The 23,659-nt window shown below is 33.6% G+C and overlaps 1 protein-coding gene across 1 annotated transcript in view; it reads left to right on the forward strand.

The window, feature by feature from the left end:
- Nucleotides 1-23,659, forward strand: part of VWA8 (von Willebrand factor A domain containing 8) — a 469,402-nt gene that overhangs the window by 283,047 nt on the left and 162,696 nt on the right. The window contains exons 27-33 of the mRNA XM_074191741.1: nucleotides 6,927-7,035; nucleotides 7,669-7,807; nucleotides 11,518-11,717; nucleotides 18,369-18,482; nucleotides 19,877-19,941; nucleotides 20,034-20,159; nucleotides 22,750-22,859. Of these exons, the coding sequence (XP_074047842.1) occupies nucleotides 6,927-7,035; nucleotides 7,669-7,807; nucleotides 11,518-11,717; nucleotides 18,369-18,482; nucleotides 19,877-19,941; nucleotides 20,034-20,159; nucleotides 22,750-22,859 (863 nt within the window). The remainder of the gene's footprint in view (nucleotides 1-6,926; nucleotides 7,036-7,668; nucleotides 7,808-11,517; nucleotides 11,718-18,368; nucleotides 18,483-19,876; nucleotides 19,942-20,033; nucleotides 20,160-22,749; nucleotides 22,860-23,659) is intronic.

Consider the following 23,659-nt stretch of genomic DNA (forward strand, 5'->3'; position numbering starts at 1 on the left):
CTTCTTCATCTCATCTGCTTTGCTGTACTAAGGAAACATTCACCCTGAAATCCTGGTTTCCTGGTTAGAGGTTGCTCAGAACACTCAGGATAAACCCCATAAATCCTCTACATTCCTCTTCCAAATTCAATGTCTGGACTTCCTTTCTTCATCCCTGATATTCCTATTCCCTTTCCAACACCCCTTCATGTGTTCTGTTAAAATGCAGGTTTTTGTCTTTCTTGCATTTGTATCCCTGGTATTTAATAGTGGCCTGGCACATAATAACAATCAATAAATGCCTTGTCTGCTTATACCATATTGTTTCTTGTATATCCATATTAATGTTTGAATAGTATCCCCTTTTCCTATTTAATAAGTTTTCCACGATTCTCAATTTTTTAAAGTAGAGCTGTAAAGGTTATATGCAACCTTATCATTTATTTCCCTTCTTATTCTTACTGTCACTTTCACTTCATAGACTTGCAGTTTATTTTAATGGAAAGAACTTTGAACATTGAATCAAGAGATTGAGTTAGACTATTTCATTAACTAGGAATGTGACTGAGTAAATTGCTTCAACTCTGGGCTCTAATTTTCTTACCTATATAATGAGAGTATTTCATCTCTGATATTCTCTGTTTCCATGATTTAACTTTTGAGAAATATTCAGAATTCAGTGCTGATGGCAAACAAGGGATCTTTTATTGGATTTGGTTAAATTTGGGGGGTTTTTTTGGCCTCTTTCAGCTTTTGCTTTCCATTCTTGTACATTATTATAGCATAACTTCAGTTATTTTAATCTTCCTTTAGCTATATTATGACATGCTTAGAAAAAATATTCATCTCTATATAAGACTTCTATAAGTCAAAGCAGAAATTATATAGATCTGGTTTGTGTATCTTTTTCTTACATTATCATAACTTAGATTGTGATAGTTTATCAGATTTTATTATGTCAATTCTGCCTTATTAGAGTCACAATTCACTCTTTAACAAACATTGTAATATATAATTGGTATATCATTCAGTAATATTACTTAACTTTTTTCATTTATAAAATTTAGAACCTGAATTAAATAACTAAAACCCTTTCTAGTTCTAAAAATATTGATTTCTGTTCTGATTTCGAAATTATTGAATTTGGAAAGTTAAAAAGTAGAAAGAAGAGTTAGTCACCCTTCAAGTGACTAAGTTCCTAAAATTCAAGATTCATGATGGTAGAGGAACCATTCATTCTCACATCCACTATAGGGACCCAACTCAGAGCTTTACACCTAGAAAGTACCCTGTAAATATTTATAGGAGCCTCTTCTAGGGACTTGCATTGCAAAAATAAAGTGTAGAGTTAGCATTAAAAAGAATCATTAATAGATTAGGATAATTGATTGAAATTTTCTTTTATGAGAAACCTTCAAAATGGAAAAGATAGCCATTTCTTATGGACCTGTAAGGGATACCAAACCAGAAGGAAAGAAATGAAGTAGAGATCCCTTTAGCTTTTCATTTCTAAGATTACCACAAACAAATATTTTGTAATTATGAGAATTAGTCTTATCAAGTTCCTACTCATTTTTTAAAACCCAACTCAAATGCCATGTCTAACTTGAAAACTTTACTGGTATATTCTTCACTTTCTAGGTAGTAACAATCTCCCCCTTTGGTCTTCTCCTGACATTTTTTATCTAATAAAATATTGCTTAATAATATATACTAGTTTATAATTAGTATATATATTATGATTATCCATGTGCCATTATCATCATCATCATTATTTATATGGCATTTAAATAGTTCTTTGAGGTTTCTAAAGTATTTTACATAAACTTTCTAATTGAACCTCACAATCTTGCAAAAAAGTTGCAACTTTTATCACAATTTTGCAAATGAAGCAACTGGGGCTGAGAGATCTAGTTGTACAGTGGTTACAGTGCAGGACTTGGAGTCAAGAAGCCCTGAATTCAGATCCTGACTCAGACTCTAGCTGTGTGGCTTTGGACAAATCACTTAATCTCTATCAGCCTCAGTAGACGCAGCTGTAAAATAGGAATAATTAATTGCATACCTCATAGATTTGTTGATATAATAAATACAAAGCACTTTGCAGACCTTAAACTTCTAAATAATTTCTAACTGTTATTATTGTTATTGTTATGTGACTTGCTTACACTCAGACAGCTGATATGTGAAATGGCATTTGACCTTGGTTTGGTCTATCTTCAAGTCCAATGCTATGCTGTACCATTTAACCTCTTTCTTTTACACCCTCTACTACAGTGTAACTTCCATAAAGTCAAAGACCATGTGTTTTTTAAATTTTTATCTCCCAGTGTCTAATATCAACTTTTTTTCTCACATAGTAGGCATTTAATAAATATTTTCTCCATACGTGTTGCAAATGATCCTACTCTAAATCATTAGAAGTGTGGATGAAAAATCATGAAATCTTGTTGAAGTTGACATTCTCTGCTTTTCTCTCAAAATGGCATTCAGTAGGGAATTTTTGAGGCTCTAACCACTTTCCTAAAGAGTTCCATTGGGTTTTCATGAAAGCTAGTGATTATTTCAACTAAAAAGTGTTCAAATAAATTGATAAAAATAAGTATGCCAATAACTTTGAAATTCATAATGCCTATAGAAAGATCCTAATCTTTTTCATATGTTTCCTTTATAGCAGAAACATCTCTGGCAAAAGTTCAGAAAAAAAAAAAAGCAGAAATTTGCCAGAACACTCTCTCAAAATCTAAAATCACTTCTTTTTATAGAAGCAAACTTAGACAAATCCATTATATATCATTTAGATTATGAACCATTTTTCATTTTATTGTCTATTCATAGGCAGCACTTAGAATTTGCATAAAAAGACAATTTTTCTTTCTTTTTTTTTCTTTAATCTAGCTCAGTGACTGGACTTGTCTCATAGTGTAACTAACTGTTCACGTTTCTTTTATTTGAGGGTTTCATTTGTCCTCTAGCTTTTGATCAAAATTTCCACAAAGGATTAAAAAACATCATAGCATAGGAATTAGAGTCTGTGGCAGATCAAGTGCCTCGTTGTTTTATGAAATATGAATTCATAAATGACATTGAAGATGAAAAATTGTACTATTTATAGTTTCTGAGTTTCATCTCCCTCCTCCCTTGAAAATCAAAGCCAGACTTCATTCCTGTAAGGACTTTTTGACAAAGTGAAATAAAACAAGAGGCAAGGTTTTTGAAGCTATGGAAATTACTGTTATTATTTTAATTCCATTGGCATACAAAGTCAACTTGTTAGTGGTAGATAACAAGAGGTTTCAGTAATGGAATTCAGAATATTTCACATCATGATAATCAGTTTGGAGTTAGCCTGAATTAGTGGTGACTCTATTGTAGATTCTGTACCTTGGTTGCCCACCACAAAATAATAAGCTTGGTCCCTGAGAAATTTCCTCTTCCTCTCTGCCCACCTACCAGAAATGGGAAGAGATAATGATAGCCAAATTCTCTCAGAGTTTTTGGGGGAACCTTTAGTAAAAATTGAATATAAACTTCTGCAGCCTCCCATTCCCCATATGGTTAAAAAAAACTTTGCACAGTCTCACACTCTGGCTCTTGAAATGACCTTTGGCTGGTTTTGAATCTCTTTTGCAGAAGAGTAGGGTGGAGTTATTTTCTAAAATTTCATGAACATGTATGTGCCTTTGTGATCCAGAAGTTGCTGCCAATAATGCTTCCTCATCAAATTGTTCCGGACTTTCTCAATAGTCCTTGAATGTTCTCTGCTATTCCAATCCAACAACTTGCCCAAATTATTTTTAGATGCCTGAAGCAACAGGGCAATCGATAATTTCTATGATTTTTTTAAAATGTGTTGGCAGAGAACAACAAAATTTTTTGACCAGGTCGTGAAAAACAGCCTACCCAACTGGTGCTAGCAATAAGCAATAAGGATCTCCTCTTGGGTTGCTTTTGACATTTGCAACAGCTGGGGGTAGTATCATTGATTTAGAGCTGGAAAGGACTAAGTATCATATAGTTCAACCCCTTTTGTTTTCCAGATGAGGAAACAGATCCAGAGAGTTTACTTCTTCAAAATCATGCAGATGAATAGGAGGTCATTATTGTTATACAAGTTGTATGATTCCAAAATGATGGAATTTTTCCCCCCTACTATATCATGTTTCTTTAATACTCATAAAATAGAAGATGTTTTGGACCAACTCTTAATGTGGTGTCATTAGGTTAACAAGTAAAGAGATAAAAAGAGATAAAATTAATGAATTACTATGTGTCTGCACCAGAGTTGCAAACCCCAGGAAGCCAGAACAGCCTTGGGGGAAGAATAAAGGAGTCCTGGAAAGTAGGGAAGGTATGCGACAGAAATAACCAGTGCAGCCATTCTGTAGATCAGGAAATAGTCTGAAAATAGTGAGTGACTTGCCTAGAAGTGTCTGAGACGAAATTTGAACACAAGTTTTGTTTTTGTATTCTAAACTTAATGTCTCTCCACTATACCACCTTGAGCTCAATTTTTCATCTTTCTGTCCTGTGTCTTTACACGAGCTGTCACCCAAGTCTAGAAATACTCTGTCCTCCTCTCCCAAGCATCTTCAGAAGTGAGAGGGGAGAACACTGGAACCATAGGAGGCAGCATGTAGAGTGAAGTGATGAGTTCTGTGTGCAAAGATCAGCAAGTGGAATAAATATCTCATAGACTGGTACTTGTAGCTTGGAAAGACTTTGGGTATGGATATTGTGAACTGATCTAAAATTGAAAAGTAAGAGGAGAGTAGACTGGATTGTCTGGGTTTTTTTTAAGATCCCTTGCATTAGATAGGCCCATGTTGTCTTCCCCAGTAGAATATAAGCTCCTTAAGGACAAGAACTCTTTCATTTTCATTTTTGCATTCCCAAGACCTAGCATAATGCCTAATGTAAAGGACACATTAAATAAAAGTTTGTTGATTGATTTTTTGCATGATCTATTCTAAGAATGCTAAGATTGCTATGATCTAGTTTCTCCTATAGTATATGAATCATAGCCACAGATTTTGGTATGGAAGTGACCTTGGAAGGAATTTGTAGTAAAAATAGTCTTTTAAACAAGACCTATGCTTCAATTATTTACTTACTGGAAAAGGATTTATCATTTAGAATACCAATAACTAAGGTAATGTTTATGGATAGTCTAAAAAGTCTGTGATTCTTAGCATCCTTTGCCACATCTTTCCTCAGTACTTCCATAACTGGATCAGTGGAAGTGATATGTAGGAATAGTTATTTATGTATTCTATTCACTGGTTCAAGACTCACCATGGTCACAGAGTTATCACTAAAAAGCCAAGCTACTGATGATAAATCACCAGTAAATAAATCAGTTAATCACCTAGCATTAATAAAGTACTTACTATGTGCTGGCACTGTGCTAAGCACTAGGAATATAAAGAAATGCTTAGCTCTGATAAATTTCTAGCTACAGATATGCTTACAATATTTCAAAGAGAAAACAAATAGTACATCTGGCAGTATTCTTTCACTTTTAATAGAGGACTGGAGCAGAGAAGAGTGGGTGGCCAGTCACAATAACAAAACTGCAATGAATATTTACTAAGAATTATAAGCAATTAGACAATTTATTTTTGGATGGTAGGTGAAAATTTCTTTCCTATCAATAATTCTTATTGGAATTTCAGGTCATATAAGCTAAGTTAGAGTCTTGGAAAATTCTTTTTATTATTTTCATTCTTCTCATCCAAAATATTTTCCTTTGTAAAGAGACAAAAAGACCACAGTAATTTTATATACAGATTTAATTAGAATTGCGTTTTTCAATCATTTCTAGACAAAAACATATCCATGCTTTGAATTAACTGTTAGAGATCATATTGTAGATAATAAAACAAAATTTTCATGTCTTTTTCTGGAGTATATTTTTACAAACATATGTGTATATATATATATATGCATACACATACATGTGAATATATATATACACACTATTTTAAGAATCAGAATACCAATTTTAAAAACTCATTTCAATGAATATCATTTTTCAGTAAATCTTTTCAATCTTAGCTAATTACCATTTACTGTTATTTTTGTGTGGGAAAACAATGGAAATATCTTTTTTTAATTTTAAAAATCCATAGAAGAAGTAGTTTAAATTTTTTTGTGCTTTTGAAGGAAGTACTAACTGACAAGTAAATTAATTATTTCTTCTCCATGATTTCATCTATATTGAACCTTTAGGGTTGTGGCAGAAATGGATAAAGCATGAGATCTGGAATCAGAAAGACCCCAGTTCAAATATGATCTCACTTACTAGTTGTGTGACCCTAGATAAATCATTTTACCTCTTTCTGCCTTAGTTTTCTCAGCTGTAAAATGGGATGATAATAGGTCCTATTCCCAGAATTATTGTTAGGATAAAATGAGAAATTTGTAAATTGTTCTGTATAACCTGAAACACAATATAAATGCCAGATATTATTAGTGTTATGATGATGATGGTGATGGTGATGGTGGTAATGATAATACTGTACTGCCAAAACTATGTTACAAAAGGGATAGGGGTTAGCTATAGAATCTAAATATTTTCCCTGAAATTTGAAGATGTAGATTATTCAGTTTTTTTCTGTATTAATCAGTCTCTTTTGTATAGAACTCAGAAAAACTGAATGTCCTTTTAAATCAGATAACTGGAAAAAAATCTGACTTCACAAATTATTCATCTTTGTCCTTTGTTTGTAAATAGAACAAGCTATTGCTTTTTAAATTTCTGCAATAGAAAAATATTTTTCTTCCTTTTTAAAGGATGTATAGAATTACATCCTACTAATGCTATCTCTAACCAATAAAATTATATTTATTGAAAATTTATCTTGTCAAATGGTAATGGATTAAAGTGTCTTTTCTTTATCTTTTAAACTATTACATATATTTACTTTTCAAATTTTACTTGATAGGTTACCATTACCAGAGCAAACATTCATGGGCTACTGGACAATCAATCAACCAAAAAATGGAATGCAAAAACTTTTGAGTCCAGCAGAAACTCATCTCATTGACGTAAAGGTTAATTTTTTTTTCCTTATTAAAATTTTAATTATTTAAAAGTCTTCTTACTTTCTGTGTAAAATCAAATAACCTTTAATTCTTGATTATAGCATTATGGTTTCCTTGCTGTTCAGCATAAATCTATTTGCTAGGGACACTTGCTGGTTTTTGGAATAAATTTAATTCCTGGTTTGGCCTTAAATTCATCTTCTCCTTTGAGGATTATGTAATTAGGATAAGTAAGAGCTTAGGTTGGCCCTCCAAAAGCCCTTCAGGAAGCCAGGAGCATTTGGATAGTAGGGTTTTCTTTGCCTGGGCAATGATATTTGTTTTATGAGTAGACTTATTAGATTAGTAGTCTTCATAACTGAGGATTCTCAGATTGCCACAAATTAAGTAATTTAGGCTAGATTAGTTATTTGCAGTATGTAAATATATAAACCTCTTGTTTGCTCATTGGGTTCTCATGGTTCCTATGTTTTGTCATGGTATGCTTTCCAAATCTAAGTTACCTCAGAGAGAAAAGTAAACCATGGTTTCAGAAATCAAATGTTAGATTATGAATCACTTTGGTGGACTAGAAGGACCTTAGATTTTCTAGAAATTGTTAGTTGAAAAGTATTAACTACATTGCTTAACACTTTGTTATAGGGTCCAGTGCTTTTAAGCTTCCAGGAATATCCTTTAGAGAGACATGAAGCAAGGACTCTAACTTTTACTGAAGAATGTGTTTCTTGGAAATTGCCAATGGATGAAGTTAACTTTGTTTGTGACATTGCTGTAGCACAAGGTATGTTACTCTACTCGTGTAATTTTCTTTCCAATATTCACTTTCCAGTTAAATGTATTTAAGACTCATTTTCCAAATTAGCCTAGCAGCATGATTGTAGGAGAACCATATAAATACTGCTGAATATGTGTGCGTATGTCTGTTTTTCATTATAATTGTAGCATGAAGTCCAACACACTCTCAGCCATTTGCCAAAAATAGAAGTACAAAAAAGAGAAACATTGGATTCCTAGGCTGTGATTCCATTTTTGTGATACCATGAAGCATGAAGGCTGAGCTGCAGGGACTTCCAGGATCTCCAGACCTGCCTGATGGGGCAGAGAGCAGACAGGGCAGGGGGATGGGGCGGGGTGGGGGGGCACATGAATTCTCAGAATGTGTACTTCAGCTTGGCTCTAGTGGAGACTCCATGTTCCCATTCCCTTAAGTTACTTGAGTGATCCAAGTCTTCTCAGGCAGAGGCTAGTCTTCCGACCCATGGGAAGCCTCTGGGCAGAGCTAGTAGACACTAAGCATAACATTAGAGGAAGAGCTGAAGGCAGTCATAGTATTGTCACAACTCATTGGCAGTTGGATATGACAGAAACACAAAGGAAAAATACTTTTGTTCAAACATAATTTTATTTTTATTAAGTTTTCATTGTTTTCCTGACATATATAATGTTATGCTAAATTTTTGGTAATTATAGGGCATTGTTTTGCGTTTTGACTTATTTTGGAGAACATATCAATTAATCATCTGGTATTTATTAAACATCTACCATGTGCTAGCCACTGCATGTAGGCAATAGCTATAAATAGCTATTATATAGATACCATCTGACATGAAACTTTTTTTTGAAAGTAAACTTCTCTAATTAGAATTAATTAGAATTAACTGTCCTGAAAGTTTAGAGACTTCCTGTCAAGTCTCTGTCGCACTAACTTCTTATAAATATTAGAAAATCTTTGTTTCCCCATCTCAATTTCCTGAGAGAAACAAGATGTTTTCTAAGTTCTACTTGAGCCCTAAAAGGTAATGAATCTTTAGCAATAGAAGACTAAAACAAGATAGATGAACATAGATAAAAAAAGAAGCAAAGCCTGAAGGAAACAAGTAGTTATTTTCATATTTTTGTAATGATAGTGATACACAAAGTATCACATGCATGTCAATAAGAAGATTTAAACCTTGGAAACAGATGGAAAGATGTTACATTTACCTTTCCCTTTAAGGTATAGCATGAAATGGGCCTCTAGAACTTTGAGCGGTTCTGCCTCATAGCTAGTACCTAATTTACCATATTATAGTCTGTAAGTTTTCTCCAAAAAAATGATTCTCATTTTGATAGTTTATTATATTTAACAGCAATCAACAGCATGTATGTTACAATGGTGAGTTGGAAAGAGTTCTGTATTTGGAACCAGAGACGTTGAGTTTTGAATCTTTACTTTGACACTTCCTGCCTCATTAATTTACTTCATCTTCCCAGTTATCAGTATTCTCAACTGCAAAATAAACAAGTTAGCCCAATCGGTTTCTACAGTTCCTTCTGGCTCTAAATCTTTAATCCTTTGAAATATGCCTGCTGTGCACATAAGCTATATAGAACAACTAATGTCTGGTGTGTGGCCTTCCTTTTCAAGGGCAAGTACCTAGTTGAATAGAATTAAGATTGAGTATATTATTTCATAATCAGAAATAGAACAGCACCTAATGTGTTTAAATACACAAAAAATAACCATTCTTATTGCCAAAATGAACTAAATATGAATTTTTCCTAGTTTTCATCTACTACTACTACTACTACCTACTGATTACTAGCTGAAAATAAGTGTTGATGATCACAACTCTCTCCTTCTAGACATTCAGATTCATCCTTATAGACATAAGGCCTTTCTTAAATCATTTGTTTTAATAATAAAGTACTAAATAAAGTTGTAATTCATTGATTTGATAAGACTGGAACAAGTCTCTGGAATTTTTTTTATTTTTATTGTCTAGAATTTTGCTTCATTATATTACTTTCATATTTTTAGGTAACCATGCTTGAGATTACCATCTTAATCACATATTTCATGAGAAACAAAAATAGTGAGATTTATCTAATTTTACAAATTCTTCCTACACTACTCTCTTTCTTTTGCATTTCTGTTGAAATGTATATTGGGTCAAGATATACATTTATTGCTGAATTTTTACTTATCATTCTTAATTCTATAATAACTTTTTATATTCACTATCAAAAGTATATGTCATATACTGCTCTATGATTAGTATGTACTATAAGAAGTGTAAATTTATGGTGGCAGCATGATATAGTGGGTAAAATGCTTGGCATGTTCTTAGGAAGATGAAGGTTTGAATTCTGCCTCAGATATTTAATATCTTTTTGATCTTGAACAAGTCACTGCATCTTTGGACTTCATTTTCCTCATCTGAAAAACTGGAACAATATTGTCAGTTGAGACATTATGTGTGAGGTACTTTGAAAATCTTTATATTTAAATATATTTATATAAATATATTTAAATATGAATTGGTCATTATTATTACAAATATTCTTGTATAGTTTGTTTGACACAAAAGTTCCAATCTTCTTCGCTATAAGGAATAGACAATTCCTGATCTCAAGAAGCTTATATTAGAGGTAAAGAAAGTACAGTCAGGTACATAGCTAATCAATCACTGAGAGACTAGTAGAAGAATAATGTTAATTTTGGAGAGGTTTTAAGAAAGCTTTAAAGAATTGGAAAATATCCATAGAAAGAAAATAATGCATTAAGATTCTTTGTTCTGGTCAAAATTGGTTAAAGAATGGGGAGGCTAGGTGGCATAGTGGATAAAGCACCGGCCTTGGAGTCAGGAGTACCTGGGTTCAAATCCAGTCTCAGACACTTAATAATTACCTAGCTGTGTGGCCTTGGGCAAGCCACTTAACCCCATTTTCCTTGCAAAAAACCTTTAAAAAATGGTTAAAGTAAACAAAATAGCTTCACAAATTTATGTAAAATTACCAGAGGATATTAATTACTATTGTCCATCTTCATTGACAATAGAACAAGAGGAATTGAGTTTATGCTGCAATATACATCCTAAATATTTAGAATACAAATAAGGAAAAATTTCTTTATAGACAGATTTAATAAATAAAGCAAAGGAGATTGAGGAATTTAGTGTTTTAGAAGCATAACTTTTTATTTCACTGAGAAGACTTAAGTGTAGTCCTATCTCCATTAAAAAAGGAAGAGAAGACATCTCCTAAAACCTTTTCCAGCTCAATGAATCCCTTAACAAATATTTATTGAGCCTTTAGTTATGTTCCTAAAACTCAATTTCTGTTGATCCTCCTAGCAAAATAGAATTGAGAAGAGGGGCATCAGAGAGGGTGTGAAGGTAGGATCAATTAGACTTGACAACCTATGGGATTTAGGGCAATTGGAGGGGATGAGAGGGCTAAGATTAGGTAAAGGGAGGAATTTAATATAGTATGAGTTAAGTATCTGTATGTATATTATTTTTCCTTCCACCACCTAACCCTCCCCCGAAGTAAGAAGTACGCCCTCTGAATACAGACACTGATTCTCTTAGCTTTCTATCCCAATGCCTAATATAGAGTTTTACATATAGTAGGTATTTAATAAATGCTTAATTGAATTTTGCTGAACTGAATTGAATTGTGAGAAATCCCATTGTGTATCCTAAATTCAATGCCTTTTTTTCATTTCAGAAAATGAGGAAAATATTCTCTATGTAATTACATGCAATCCTGTTTCTGTATATTTTATGAATACTTCTGAGACTAGAGGTTACTTTGTGGACCTTTATGATATATTTCCAAGGACATCCAGTGGAATATGGCATCCCTTTGTGACTGTAGCACCTCTGGGAAATCCTCTCAAAGGTCTAGTTATTCTTCATGAAGAAAAGGTAAATAACAGCAGAAAAGGTTCCTATGTCTATATAATAATTAACAAGAAAAGGAAAAGGCAAGAGAAATGACATGATTTATAGTGTGAAATTGAAAGAATGTTCCTTCCTGTCATGTCCATTGGTTATTATTGTTTATAGCATATGATTCACATACGACATAAAGTGTCCCTGCCCTCCACTGAAGCAAGAAAAGGTTCTAGATTTTGTTAGTTTTTTTTGAGTTTGCTGTTTTGGCACTTTTTAAGAATTTTACTAAATGAACATTATTCCTACCCAACAGTTTTTTTTTTCATTTATTTTCTTCCCCAACTAAGAAGGTTAAGGCTGAGTTATGAAGGGCTTTTAAAACTAAACAGAGGAGCTTAGATTTTTAAGAGAGGCAATAAGGGGCAGTTAGGTAGCACAGTGGATATGGCACAAGCCCTGTGTCAGGAGAACCTGAGTTCAAATGTGACCCCAGACACTTAATAATTACCTAACTGTATGACCTTGGGCAAGTCACTTAACCCCATTGCCTTGCAAAAACAAAAACAAAAAAAATTAAAATATAGACTATAAGAAGCCATTGGAGTTGATTGAGTAAGGGAGTGACATAGTCAGATCTGTATTGAAGAAAAATCACATTGTCAAGATGGCCTGGAGTGGTGGTGAAAAGACTTGAGGCAGGGAGATAATCAAATAAACTAGGCAGGAGGGAATGATGGTCTGAACTAAGGTCTCTGGGGAAAGAGAAAGGATTGCATTTGAGAGATATTGGAAAAAAACAGTAAGATTTAACAACTGATTAGATATGTGAGGCAAAGGAGACAGAAGGCTCTCTGGTTTAATAGAAATAAAGAATTTTGGGAAAGCAATAGTTTTGGGGAGGAAAAATATTTCTTTTTAGTTTTGAAAATGTCGAATTTGAGATATTGAAATATTTCAGGGACATCTAGTTTGAAATATCTAATATCCAGAGAGTGAATGTAGTGGAGAAAAAGAAGAGAAAAGAATGTTGAAATATATCCACATTTAGGAATCATGATATGGATGATGAGCCAAAGGAGATAGAAAAAGAATATTCCAATGGTTAGGAAGAGAACCAGGAGAGAACAATAGCACAAAAACATAGAGAAGAGAGAGTATCTAGAAGGAGAGGGTAGTCACTTGGTGTTAGATGTCATAGATAGGTTGAGAAGGAGAACCACGAGAATTGTTAATCAAATCATTGCTAATTTTGGAGAGAGCAGTTTCTGTAGAGTGATGAGATAAGAAACCAGACTGCAGAGGATTTAGGAGTAAGCAAAAGAGGAGGAAGTGAACACTGGAATATGATTTCATTTTTCAAGTTTAGATCTGAAATAGAGGAAATATAGTGTAATTGTTTAAGGTAATAAAAGCTTCTAATAAAAATTGTAACTATTTGGGAGACTTGTAACTATTGGAGAGGGAGCTAGTAGGTAAGAGAGTTTGAAGATGGGAAACAGACAGACAGAAATGATTGAGTATTCAGTTCATGAAGAAAATAGAAAGAAATATGATTGGGGCGACTAGGTGGCGTAGTGGATAAAGCACCGGCCTTGGAGTCAGGAGTACCTGGGTTCAAATCCGGTCTCAGACACTTAATAATTACCTAGCTGTGTGGCTTTGGGCAAGCCACTTAACCTCATTTGCCTTGCAAAAAAAAAAAAACTAAAAAAAAAGAAATATGATACAATTATATGTGAAAAAGTATTTTTGTTAGAAATTAGAAGGAAGAAAGAGTAGGATAGGTTACCAAGAAGATTTCCAATGAAAAGAAAGAAAGAAAAAACAAGGAGTCTAGATTGAATGGATTTTATTTTTCCTCAGTTAATTAAACAGCAAGATTCCTTAGCTGAAAGGAAGTAGGTGGAGGTATGGAAGGCATGAAAAGGGAAGAAGATATTTGAAATAGCTTTTCTGGGAAGTAAGATAAAGAATCAATTAGAGAAGAGTAAAAGGACTACTTTTCTTCAGTTGTGTCCCCCTCTCCTACCCTGAGAGTAAAGATGTTATAAATGTTTTTATTATTAATATTAATTTGTTAATATTAATTCACCTTCTGAATTAATGTGGTTTTACTGTACTTTGAAGGTTTAGCTTCTCTTCACATTTTTTTCTGCAATCAGGATATTGTTGGTCCAGAGGTTGTTCCTTGATTAATGAATTGCTAGCTAGAATTAAGAGGTCACTTTATACCATTTTTTGCCAGGCACTGAGTGCATTGATTTTGCAGTCACAGGAGGACAAATGCTCTGAAGAATTTTACCATCAAAAGTACAACTCATCAAAGTTTGAAGATGAAACTCAACTTTCAGACCTTTATTCAAATGGCTCTTTTGTTTCTGTTCAAATATAGATCTTTTTAAAATGTCCAGATTTAAACTCAGTGCAACTATTTTCTTTTCAAAGTATGTGAATTAAAAGTATTAGATTATTAAATCTAAATGATTTTGTCAACTGCAATCACATTTATCACTGAGAAAGTCTTTTCTTTGGAAAGATATAGACCTATATGGCTAGTACTGCCTTGCTGCTACCTCTAGCATTTTTATATTTCCTACTTTGACAATTCACTTCTGGAGGGAAGTTTCTTCACTGATAAATGATAGAACTGAACTAGATGATCTCTAAAATTATTTCCAGATCTATAGTTCTGTCACCATGACTGAAATTCTTAATCTTTTGTGTTTTATGGATTCTTATGAATTCTTTATGAAACTTATGAACCCTTTCTCTTAATTGTGGGTTTAAATGCATAATATTGTGTGTGTGTGTGTATGAATATAAAGGAGAGCAGTTAGATTGAACTATCAAAAATATTACCAGAAACAAATTCAGAGATCCCAGCTTAAGAAACCTACAACCTATAAAGGTGTCAGACAGTTAAATCAACTCATTTCTTTACTGATTACTGAGAACAACTGAAGATAAAAGTAATGAATATTCTCACCTCTCTGTTGCCATTTACAGTCTAATTGCCTCATTTCTCCAAGTTTCTATTTTGTCTACCTGTTTTTTTTTTTATTTTACTCATTTAAGGCAATGGGGTTAAGTGTCTTGCTCAGGTCACACAGTCAGGCAATTATTATGTGTCTGATGACTGAATTCAGGTCCTCCTGACTCCAGGACCAGTGTTCTATCCACTGGGCCACCTATCTGCCCCTTATACTTGTTTTTGATGAAGGTATGGATGGGAAGAACCTTTTTTGAATTCCATATTTATGACATGAACCATAAAATTTGAAAAATAAGTAATGATAGCTATTAAATATGAAAATAATGTTCATCATTACTAGTTTCCTCATCTACAAAATAAAAGTCTTGGACTCAACTATCTTCCAGGTCTTTTATGGTTTTAAAATCCTATGAATTCTACTATTCCTCGTTAAAATGAGCCAAGAAGCATTTCAGAAAACACTGAGTGCCTGCATTACTTCACTGTTTCCTCCTTTTAAAAATAAAGTTTTGTTATAAATGTGCTTCTCTTTTCAGTTTAAGAAATTGTTGAGAATTTCTTGCTAAAATAATAGCATAAACAAGGAAAGTGAAACTTTACTCTGACTAAAAATAAAGATTTTTTGCATTCCCCACCCCCATCCTTGAGTTTGCTTATTACAACTGTCCCAAGTTTGGAATTCCAGACTTCAGGACTGTGAGGTCATCCAAAGGTGACTTTGCTCTCAGTCAAGTACAAACATAACAAAATGGCACACCAGCCTCTCCTCCCAGCTCCCTTGAAGGAGAGCCAAAGCCATAGTTAGATGTACTCAGAGATGACGCAAATTTCTATTATTAAACTCAGACAGAATATGCCATTAGTCATTGGGGACAGAAGGAAACTATTAACATCCAAAGGGGTGGAGCACAACAGCTCCCTCATATTGCCCACTGCTCAAAAACGTAAAAACTAAATCAACAGAGCAACGTGGCTGGTAACATGTATGCCGTATGTCACTTCCATTTTCAGTTCAGTTAGCTTGATTTATTAGCACTTAAAAAAAAATCTTCCTGCCATGCTAACTGCTTTCTTACCATAAATATATTCTTAAATTTATTTTAGCATTTTGAATTTTTCCTTTTATTAGGAAAATTAAAGGCATTCAGATTATTTGATGCAGAATATATATGTGATTATTTTTACCAGTCTTACCATATTTAACCAGAAAGGCTCTTCCTTTTAAAAAAAAAAAGTTATCTTCAAATAATGTAATCTAAAAATGAAGAATTTGCTAAACCAGTGGAATGGTAATTCATCTATATAGTGTTTTACTAAGGGGAAACTCCTAGGAGGTTACTATTACATATAAAACCGTCAGATGCCAATGGATTAAAGAATATTTTTAAGTTGTTAACTTTTTTAAATATCTCTAACAAATTCTTAATGAGTAATCACACTGAATGACAAGTACTGGGGTTAAAGACACTTGCCAAAAAAAAAAAAACACTAAAATCTGTGCAAACATTTTTAGTTTCTTTTATTATATCCAGAACTTCTATTATCTCCAGAACTAGTTAAAGCAAACTGTGAATTTTATTTTTAATCTTTAGTTCTTCCTCAAAATTAGCTCACAAGTAAAGCTAACCTTTTAACTACTATATGCAGAAACAAAATTATTGATATTAACCATTGATATTGATTATATAAACTAAAGAGCACAAATTGTGTACTGTTTATATTGGTATCAATCAATCAATCAAAAACATTTATTGTGCTGGACATTGGAAATAAAAATACAAAGAATGAAACAAACTCTATTCAGCCTATATTTAAATAATTGCATACAGAAAGAAGTTAGGATCCTGAAAGTCATCTTGTAGTAGGTATTATTTGAGCTGTATATTGAAAAGAATTCTATGAAGCAAAATGTGCACCTTCCTCATAAATTCCCATTAATATTTGTTGAATGTGGGGCGGCTAGGTGGCATAGTGGATAAAGCACTGGCCCTGGAGTCAGGAGTACCTGAGTTCAAATCTGACTTCAGACACTTAATAATTACCTAGCTGTGAGGACTTGGGCAAGCCTCTTAACCCCATTTGCCTTGCAAAAAAAAATATATATATTTGTTGAATGTACTAAAGCATCTATGAGTGAACAAACAGAGCCATATTATGATTTTTCCTGTTCTTTACATAGAAATTATAGTATCTAAGAGTTAAAAGGACCAATTCTTCACCTAATTTGTGACCTTTCTCCCCCTGAAGGAAGTGCTTTTGTTCTTAATTGAAAAAACCTAAATGCCAATAAAACATGAACTGCCCTTCAAAAACAAGACTATGAATAACAATTAAGAGCTGAAAAATTTTATAATTTCATTTACTAATTTACTGTTTTGAGTCCCTAGCAGTTTTTACTATTTTTTCAAAAAAGAAAAAAGATCTTTCACCCATTCCTTCAATAAAGATCTTTCTTTTCTGCTTTCAGTTTTTAAAGATCACATTTCTTCTTTTCTGTTCATTTATTTAACCTAAGACTTATAAAAGCAAAATGAATTTCCTTTGAAATAGACCACTACTTAAAGAGAGATTATGGCTTCATTTGCATTACTGTGCCCAGAAAGAGGGTTAATGATGTTGTAGAAATCTTTGTGTAAACTTTAAAAATCATTATCGTGCTATTTTTGAAAGTTTATCTCATTAAGCTGTAACTCTTAGTCAACTTCAATATTAAGAATCATTCATTACTGCCCAGACTTCCCATAGTGTTTGATGTTTTGCTATTTGAATACCAACCTATTTTAATTAGTAACTTGTACCAACCTATTTTAATATAATGTCAATGTTTTTTGTGCTCAGTCTGAATATTTTGAAGAGGATAAAATGAGGCTTAATCTATAAATTTCTTCAGTTTTCTGAAGAAATAAATCAATGCAGATGAGTGTAATTATATTTTAACTTTGCAATGATCTTCATTCTGCATTAAAGCTAAACTGTGTTTTGATTAGTATTTATTGAATTGGGATATGATTTAAGATGAGGGACTGTGTTGTTTAATGGAGAGAAGAGACTTTGAAATCAGGAAGACTTCAGTTCAGGGCCAGTATCTGTCTCATTCTAAAAGTGTGACCTTGGGTGAATCATTTACCTTTCAGTGACCCAGGCAGCATGGTGCAATGGGAAGAACATTGAATTTGGAATCAGAGGACTAGATTTAAATCCTGCCTCTTTTCTATTTACTATCTTTATGATCCCTTTGGGTAAGCCATTTACTATTAACCTCTCTATTTACAAAGAGAGGAGGGAACTGAATGACAGCTTAAATTCCTTCTTTTTCTGAATCTTTAACCCTAAAATATAAGACTTTTGGTCAGTCTGTTTTGGTAGAAATCTTTTTCTCAATAGGAATATTCATTTCAAAGAAATTACAGGTCCAAGTAAATAAACACTTCAGAGTTACAATCTTGAAAAGAATGCCTTTTAGCTTAATCTAATAATAAAATTTCAGAACCATTTCAGAGTTAAGATTTTCTAGCAAGTGAAAATCATTTTGTATTTTCAGCGTTTTTTAAGTTCATTTTTTATGTCTTCCATTTGATTTATAACTAAAATGAGTTCCTTCACTTCCAGTATACTAAGACATCCTATAGTCAGTGTTACAGCTTTTTAAAAAATGAACTAACTTTACTCATTCTCTTCTCTGTTTACAGAGTAATGCTATCCTGTTGTTAGATACCAACAACCGAACCCTCCGAAGACTTGTCCTCCCTTCAGAAGAGGAGGTTGCCCCTACAAAAGCTTCCTGGTGGAGCAAGGAAGAATTTGTAAGAAGTTTCAAACTATTCCAAAATGTAAAACTCAAAGCAATTATGAAAAAGGATATTTTATCACTATAAAATTCTCACTTTTTTGTTATACCCCACCACACTTTGGATAGCATACAATAAAATTTAACTATTATATAAGTGTAGAATATGATCACACAAAAGGATAACAAAAGATAATCACATTTTCCTAGTAATCCTGCATTTATAAGAATGTACCAGAAATACTGAACCAGAACATGATAAGCTAAAGAAGGACAGTATTCATATCTAATTTATTAGCCATGTGGTAAACATAATCCATATTTTAAATTTTTATTTATATTTTATATTTATGTGTGCATAAAAACCTTGTGCATTTCCTCCCAGACAGATCTCTTATATAGAGCAAGCTTTTCACTGTACTGAGCAGAAACATACCTGATCATATGAGACTGGAACAAAAAAAGCATTCCAATCTATTTACTATATTGATGTAATAGAATTGCAGTGTTCCTCATGTTATTTGTGATACAGCAAATGCTTCCATTAGTTAATTATTTAGAGACTTGTTTACCTTCTATATTGAATTTTGGTCATTTTCTTAGTACATCTTAAATGAGTGTGTATACCATCAACCCTGAAATATAATTTAATCTGGTAATGCCACAAAAACAATGGGTTGAGAAAACAAATATCTTAACTATGAACTACACATGAACATAGTGGAATGTTTTACTAAAGGAGACTGGAAGAAGAGGCATGAATGTTGAGTCATAGAATTACAGTTGGAACTTTAGAGCCTAGAAATCATCAAGTCTATGGGGATGGTAACATAAACATATAGTCTTTGCTACTGAGAAGACTAAGGATAGTAGATCACTTGAACACAGAAGTACTCAACTATGGGGCAGCTTTTAGAAGGCAGTTGATAGAGCTGGCCTGGAATCAGGAGGACCTGAATTCAAATCCGACCTCAGATACTTAATAATCACCTAGCTGTGTGACTTTGGTCAAGTCACTTAACCCCCATTGCTTTGCAAAACTAAAAAAAAGAAAAAAGAAACAAAAGAAGTTTTCAGTTACAATGGACTAAACCATTCAGGTATCTTCACTTAAGCATCAATGTGGTGTATTCTTAGGAGCAGGAGATCACCAAGTTGCAGTGGCATCATCAAATTCAGTGTCCTTGTTTTCCAAATGAGAAGATAAGAGAAGTTAAAATACTCAGCCAATGGCATCAAAGGCATTAGTAAGCTGCAGAACTAGGACTTGACCCCAGGCTCTTTGAATTCTCTTCTTCTACTTTACCTTTCTAATCAATATTAATGTAAATTTATTCCCACAGCAAGGTGAACCATATGAAATATACTGACATATTTAATGTGAATAATGTGTAGTTTTCTTTATTTTAGGGAGATTACAAAATGTGTAAAGAGTTTTCACACAAAAACTGGCTTGTTTTCTACAAAGAAAATGGGTAAGAACTTGTTTTTTTAAAAGAATCTGAAGTGTTACCCTATTTTATCCATTCCCTTTACAAATGAATTTTTTTTTGTTTGTCTTTTACAGAAATAGCCTGATTGTTCTAGATGTCCTAGAGGGTCGAACACACACCATCTCCCTTCCCATTAACCTCCAGTCAGTTTTCCTAGTAGCTGAAGACAGATGGCTTCTGATTGAGAACAATACAAATCAGTAGGTTTAACCATACAGTATCTGACATGAAATTTAAAGAGATAATTTCCTTTGTGAATTATGCAGACTTTTTTCCCTCTTCTCTACCCTTTAACTGTTTGTCATCGCCTCTTTTAGGTGGGAATTATTAGGAAGAAAAGGAAGGAAACTTAAAAGAATTAAATATGATCATTTCTTAAAGTACTTATAGTCTTCAATTGATATGGAGCTTGAAATTAATAGCAGAAATTAGCTTTGCTGTTGTCTGTAACTTATCCTTGTTTTTGTCTTTTTCCTCATTAGAATAGATAATTCATGTCTAATTAGAAGTACTCTAAATTAGTTTCAGGTCATATATTCCTATTTTTTAGAGTCTTCCATCTTCTTTCCAGATCATTTATTTTCTTGTCAGATGATGGAATTTGCCCCAACAAGTTTCATCTGTTTGTCTGTTTCTATTTCAGTTTTATGTGTCCTTATTTGGAAGCGCTTGTGTTTGTGCGACCTCTCCTACTGAAGCTGTCAGGGCCGCTGAATGCAGTGTTTTGGGCCCCCTGGAAGCTTGGTCCGTAGCAGCTTGCTCACATCCCCACACCCCTGCTTCATGTGCTTTCACTCCCCTCCAGAGGGATGAGTGAAGGCAGCCTGTCAAGGCACATCATGCCATTGATGGATTTGGTCCCGCTGGTTTTCAAACAAGGTCAGGGTGACAGCTCCTGGCAGTTCCTAGAAAGAAGCACAGATGAGCCAGCTATAAGAGTGAAAACTGCTTAGGGGAATGAGCAAGGTCACCATTTTGTCATTGTTGCCCCTTTTGACTGCACCTTCTCTTTTTGGAGAATGTCACTTAGTTATCATCACTTTTTTCATGTGCTGTCTTTTTCTAAACCCCCTTCTAAACACCATTTCTGTTTCCTCATACAAACAGTCCTCAGCTGTCATTTAACAGAATCACATATTTTGCCTCCAAATCTGAGTAAAGTTTTAAGCTACTAAAGCCTGAACTAAAACTTTTGTGTCACTCCCTTAAGTTGGTTGCTGTCATTGGTTCTCAAAGAAGACCAAAATGACAATCACTATTCTAGAGACAAGCTACAGTGTGTCCAACTATGGCCGATCAGGCCAATATGAGCTCGGAATGTTCTACCAAACTTCTGGCACAAATAGTTCACGTGAAATTTTGTATGCAATCTTTAAATCTGCATAGTTCGCATTTCTCTTCAGCTATTACAAGTCGGCTTTGGTCACAAAGCACAGCACCTTCTCTGATAAGGGCATGCAGTGCTGAGTGGTTCCAAGCCTGACAGAGAGGCAGAGGCAGAGGCAGTGGCAGAGAGTGTTAGCCAGATTTACATACACATGCATGCATGCCTACATTTGTAGACATGTATGGGTATTGCATGGTATGTACATAGACACTTACATATGTATGTGTATACTGAGTGTCTTAAAAGTCTGATGCAACTTTAAAGATTTTTAAGTTTGAATTAGGACTTCTAGGTTATCCTGTGTATACAACTTTTTATAAGTATATGTCATGTTGCATAATTATATACCTATGTGTATTTATGTGTATGTATGTGTGTGTACATGTGAACAGAATGTCCCAAAGGTTTTAGTGAGGTTTTAATCATTTTTAGCAACACTAAAACTTTTGGGATACCCTGGGTGGTATGAATATAGGATGAAGAAGATGTATAAAAGAAAAATCTGAATGAAAATTTTTTAGTGAGCCATAAGCTCACAGTGTTAGTTTTATTTTGTGATCTAGATTTGTGAAGTCATTTGTTAGAGGAATCACAGTAAGAAAATTCTTCCTCCATTACAAATCAGCAACTGATTTATAATTTAGAAAATTGCCTGGGAGATCCAGGAGGAAGTTAAGTGACTTGACTGGGATCATATAGCCCATGTGCGAGTCTCCTCAACTCTAAAGTCATCTCTTCATCCATTATGCTGCACTGCTTGCCTCTCAGCACACTCTTGAGTTACATTAAAAAGTGTCTAGAATGAGCTAAGGTTATCCTGGTTCTATCAGACCTCAAGTACCATCTCTCATTCTAGGAATCACATTTTAGGAAAAAAATTGAGAAGACTGAGAGGAGTGGTCCATCAGAGGATCACTCAAAACTTTTCCAGACAAGAATATTTCTAAGGATGTGAGAAGATTTAGCTTGGAGAAGGAAAGATTGAGGGCAGAGGGAGGCAAGATAGGGGAAAAGGATTTGAAGGATTTTTATGTGAAAAATAAATTAGGTTTGTTTCAATTCAATGACCTACAGGTCTGCCATATGACAAATCAATTCTCTGAATAGAAGGAAATACTTTTTAACCATCCAGGACTCCCAAATATGGAATGGGCTGCCTCTGGAGCGGTGGATTTACTCTCACCTGTTGAGGGTATTATAGAAAAGGTTTGTATATAGAAGATGATTGGTCTAAATGGCTATTTCAGCTCTGAGGTTCTGTAATTCTGCAGAGGTTTTAAATATTAGAAGAAAAGTATCATGGATATGAAAGCAAACTTTCTCTCAGACTTCAGATTGATTTGGAAAAAAAGAGAGAAAACTTCATTTAACTCAGATCTACTGTGTATTTTCATTGTTTACAGGAAATTCCTTTTAGCTAAGCCTGGACATGTGGAATCAAAAGATAAAGGAGTTTGCCAGTTGCATATGTTGAAAGAAGAGCCAGTGAGCACAGGATTTGGATTTGTTAAAGGTGAATGTTTTGCATTCTGTCTGTTTAATTATGTATTATATCTGTTTGTTTGGGTGTGTACTGGGGTACACATACTGCCCTTAGCTGTCATTTAACAGAAACATTATGTTTGATAAGAAAAAAAGAAGTAATTAGCTCTCATATGTGTAGTACTCTGGAATCTGTAAATGCTTTTTGAATGCATTCTCTTAGTTGACCATTGTAACACTATTTTCAGTTAGGTAGGAAGGGTATTAGCTTAGAAGAAACTGAGTCCTGGAAAAGTTTTCATTTGCCAAAAGTCATATTCCATCACTGGACAAATAGAAAATTTTTCTAATTTTTAGAGCTGTATGTTGTGTCTGTGTCTATTAAATTTCTTCTAAATACTTATAGTAAAAACTTAACTAATGTTGAATGATTAATATATTGATGGCCTTATAAATTCAGTTGCTGTTATTTTAGAATAATTATGAGAAAATAGGGGTGGCTAGGTGGCACAGTGGATAAAGCACCGGCCCTGAAGTCAGGAGTACCTGAGTTCAAATCCGGTCTCAGACACTTAATAATTACCTAGCTGTGTGGCCTTGGACAAGCCACTTAACCCCATTTGCCTTGCAAAAACCTAAATAATAATAATAATAATAATAATAATAATAATAATAATAATAATAATAGTGGGAAAATATCATGCTTCTGCCTAAGTAGTATGTGTCAGTTTGAGATCTTCTGTTGGGTTCTTTTATTGACACTATTTAATAAAATTAGTATATCCCATGCCTACTTGAAATGATTTTTAGAAAAATGCCTAAAATGATAAA

This window comes from Macrotis lagotis, chromosome 6, assembly GCF_037893015.1.
Source record: "Macrotis lagotis isolate mMagLag1 chromosome 6, bilby.v1.9.chrom.fasta, whole genome shotgun sequence".
Lineage (NCBI taxonomy): Eukaryota > Metazoa > Chordata > Mammalia > Peramelemorphia > Peramelidae > Macrotis > Macrotis lagotis.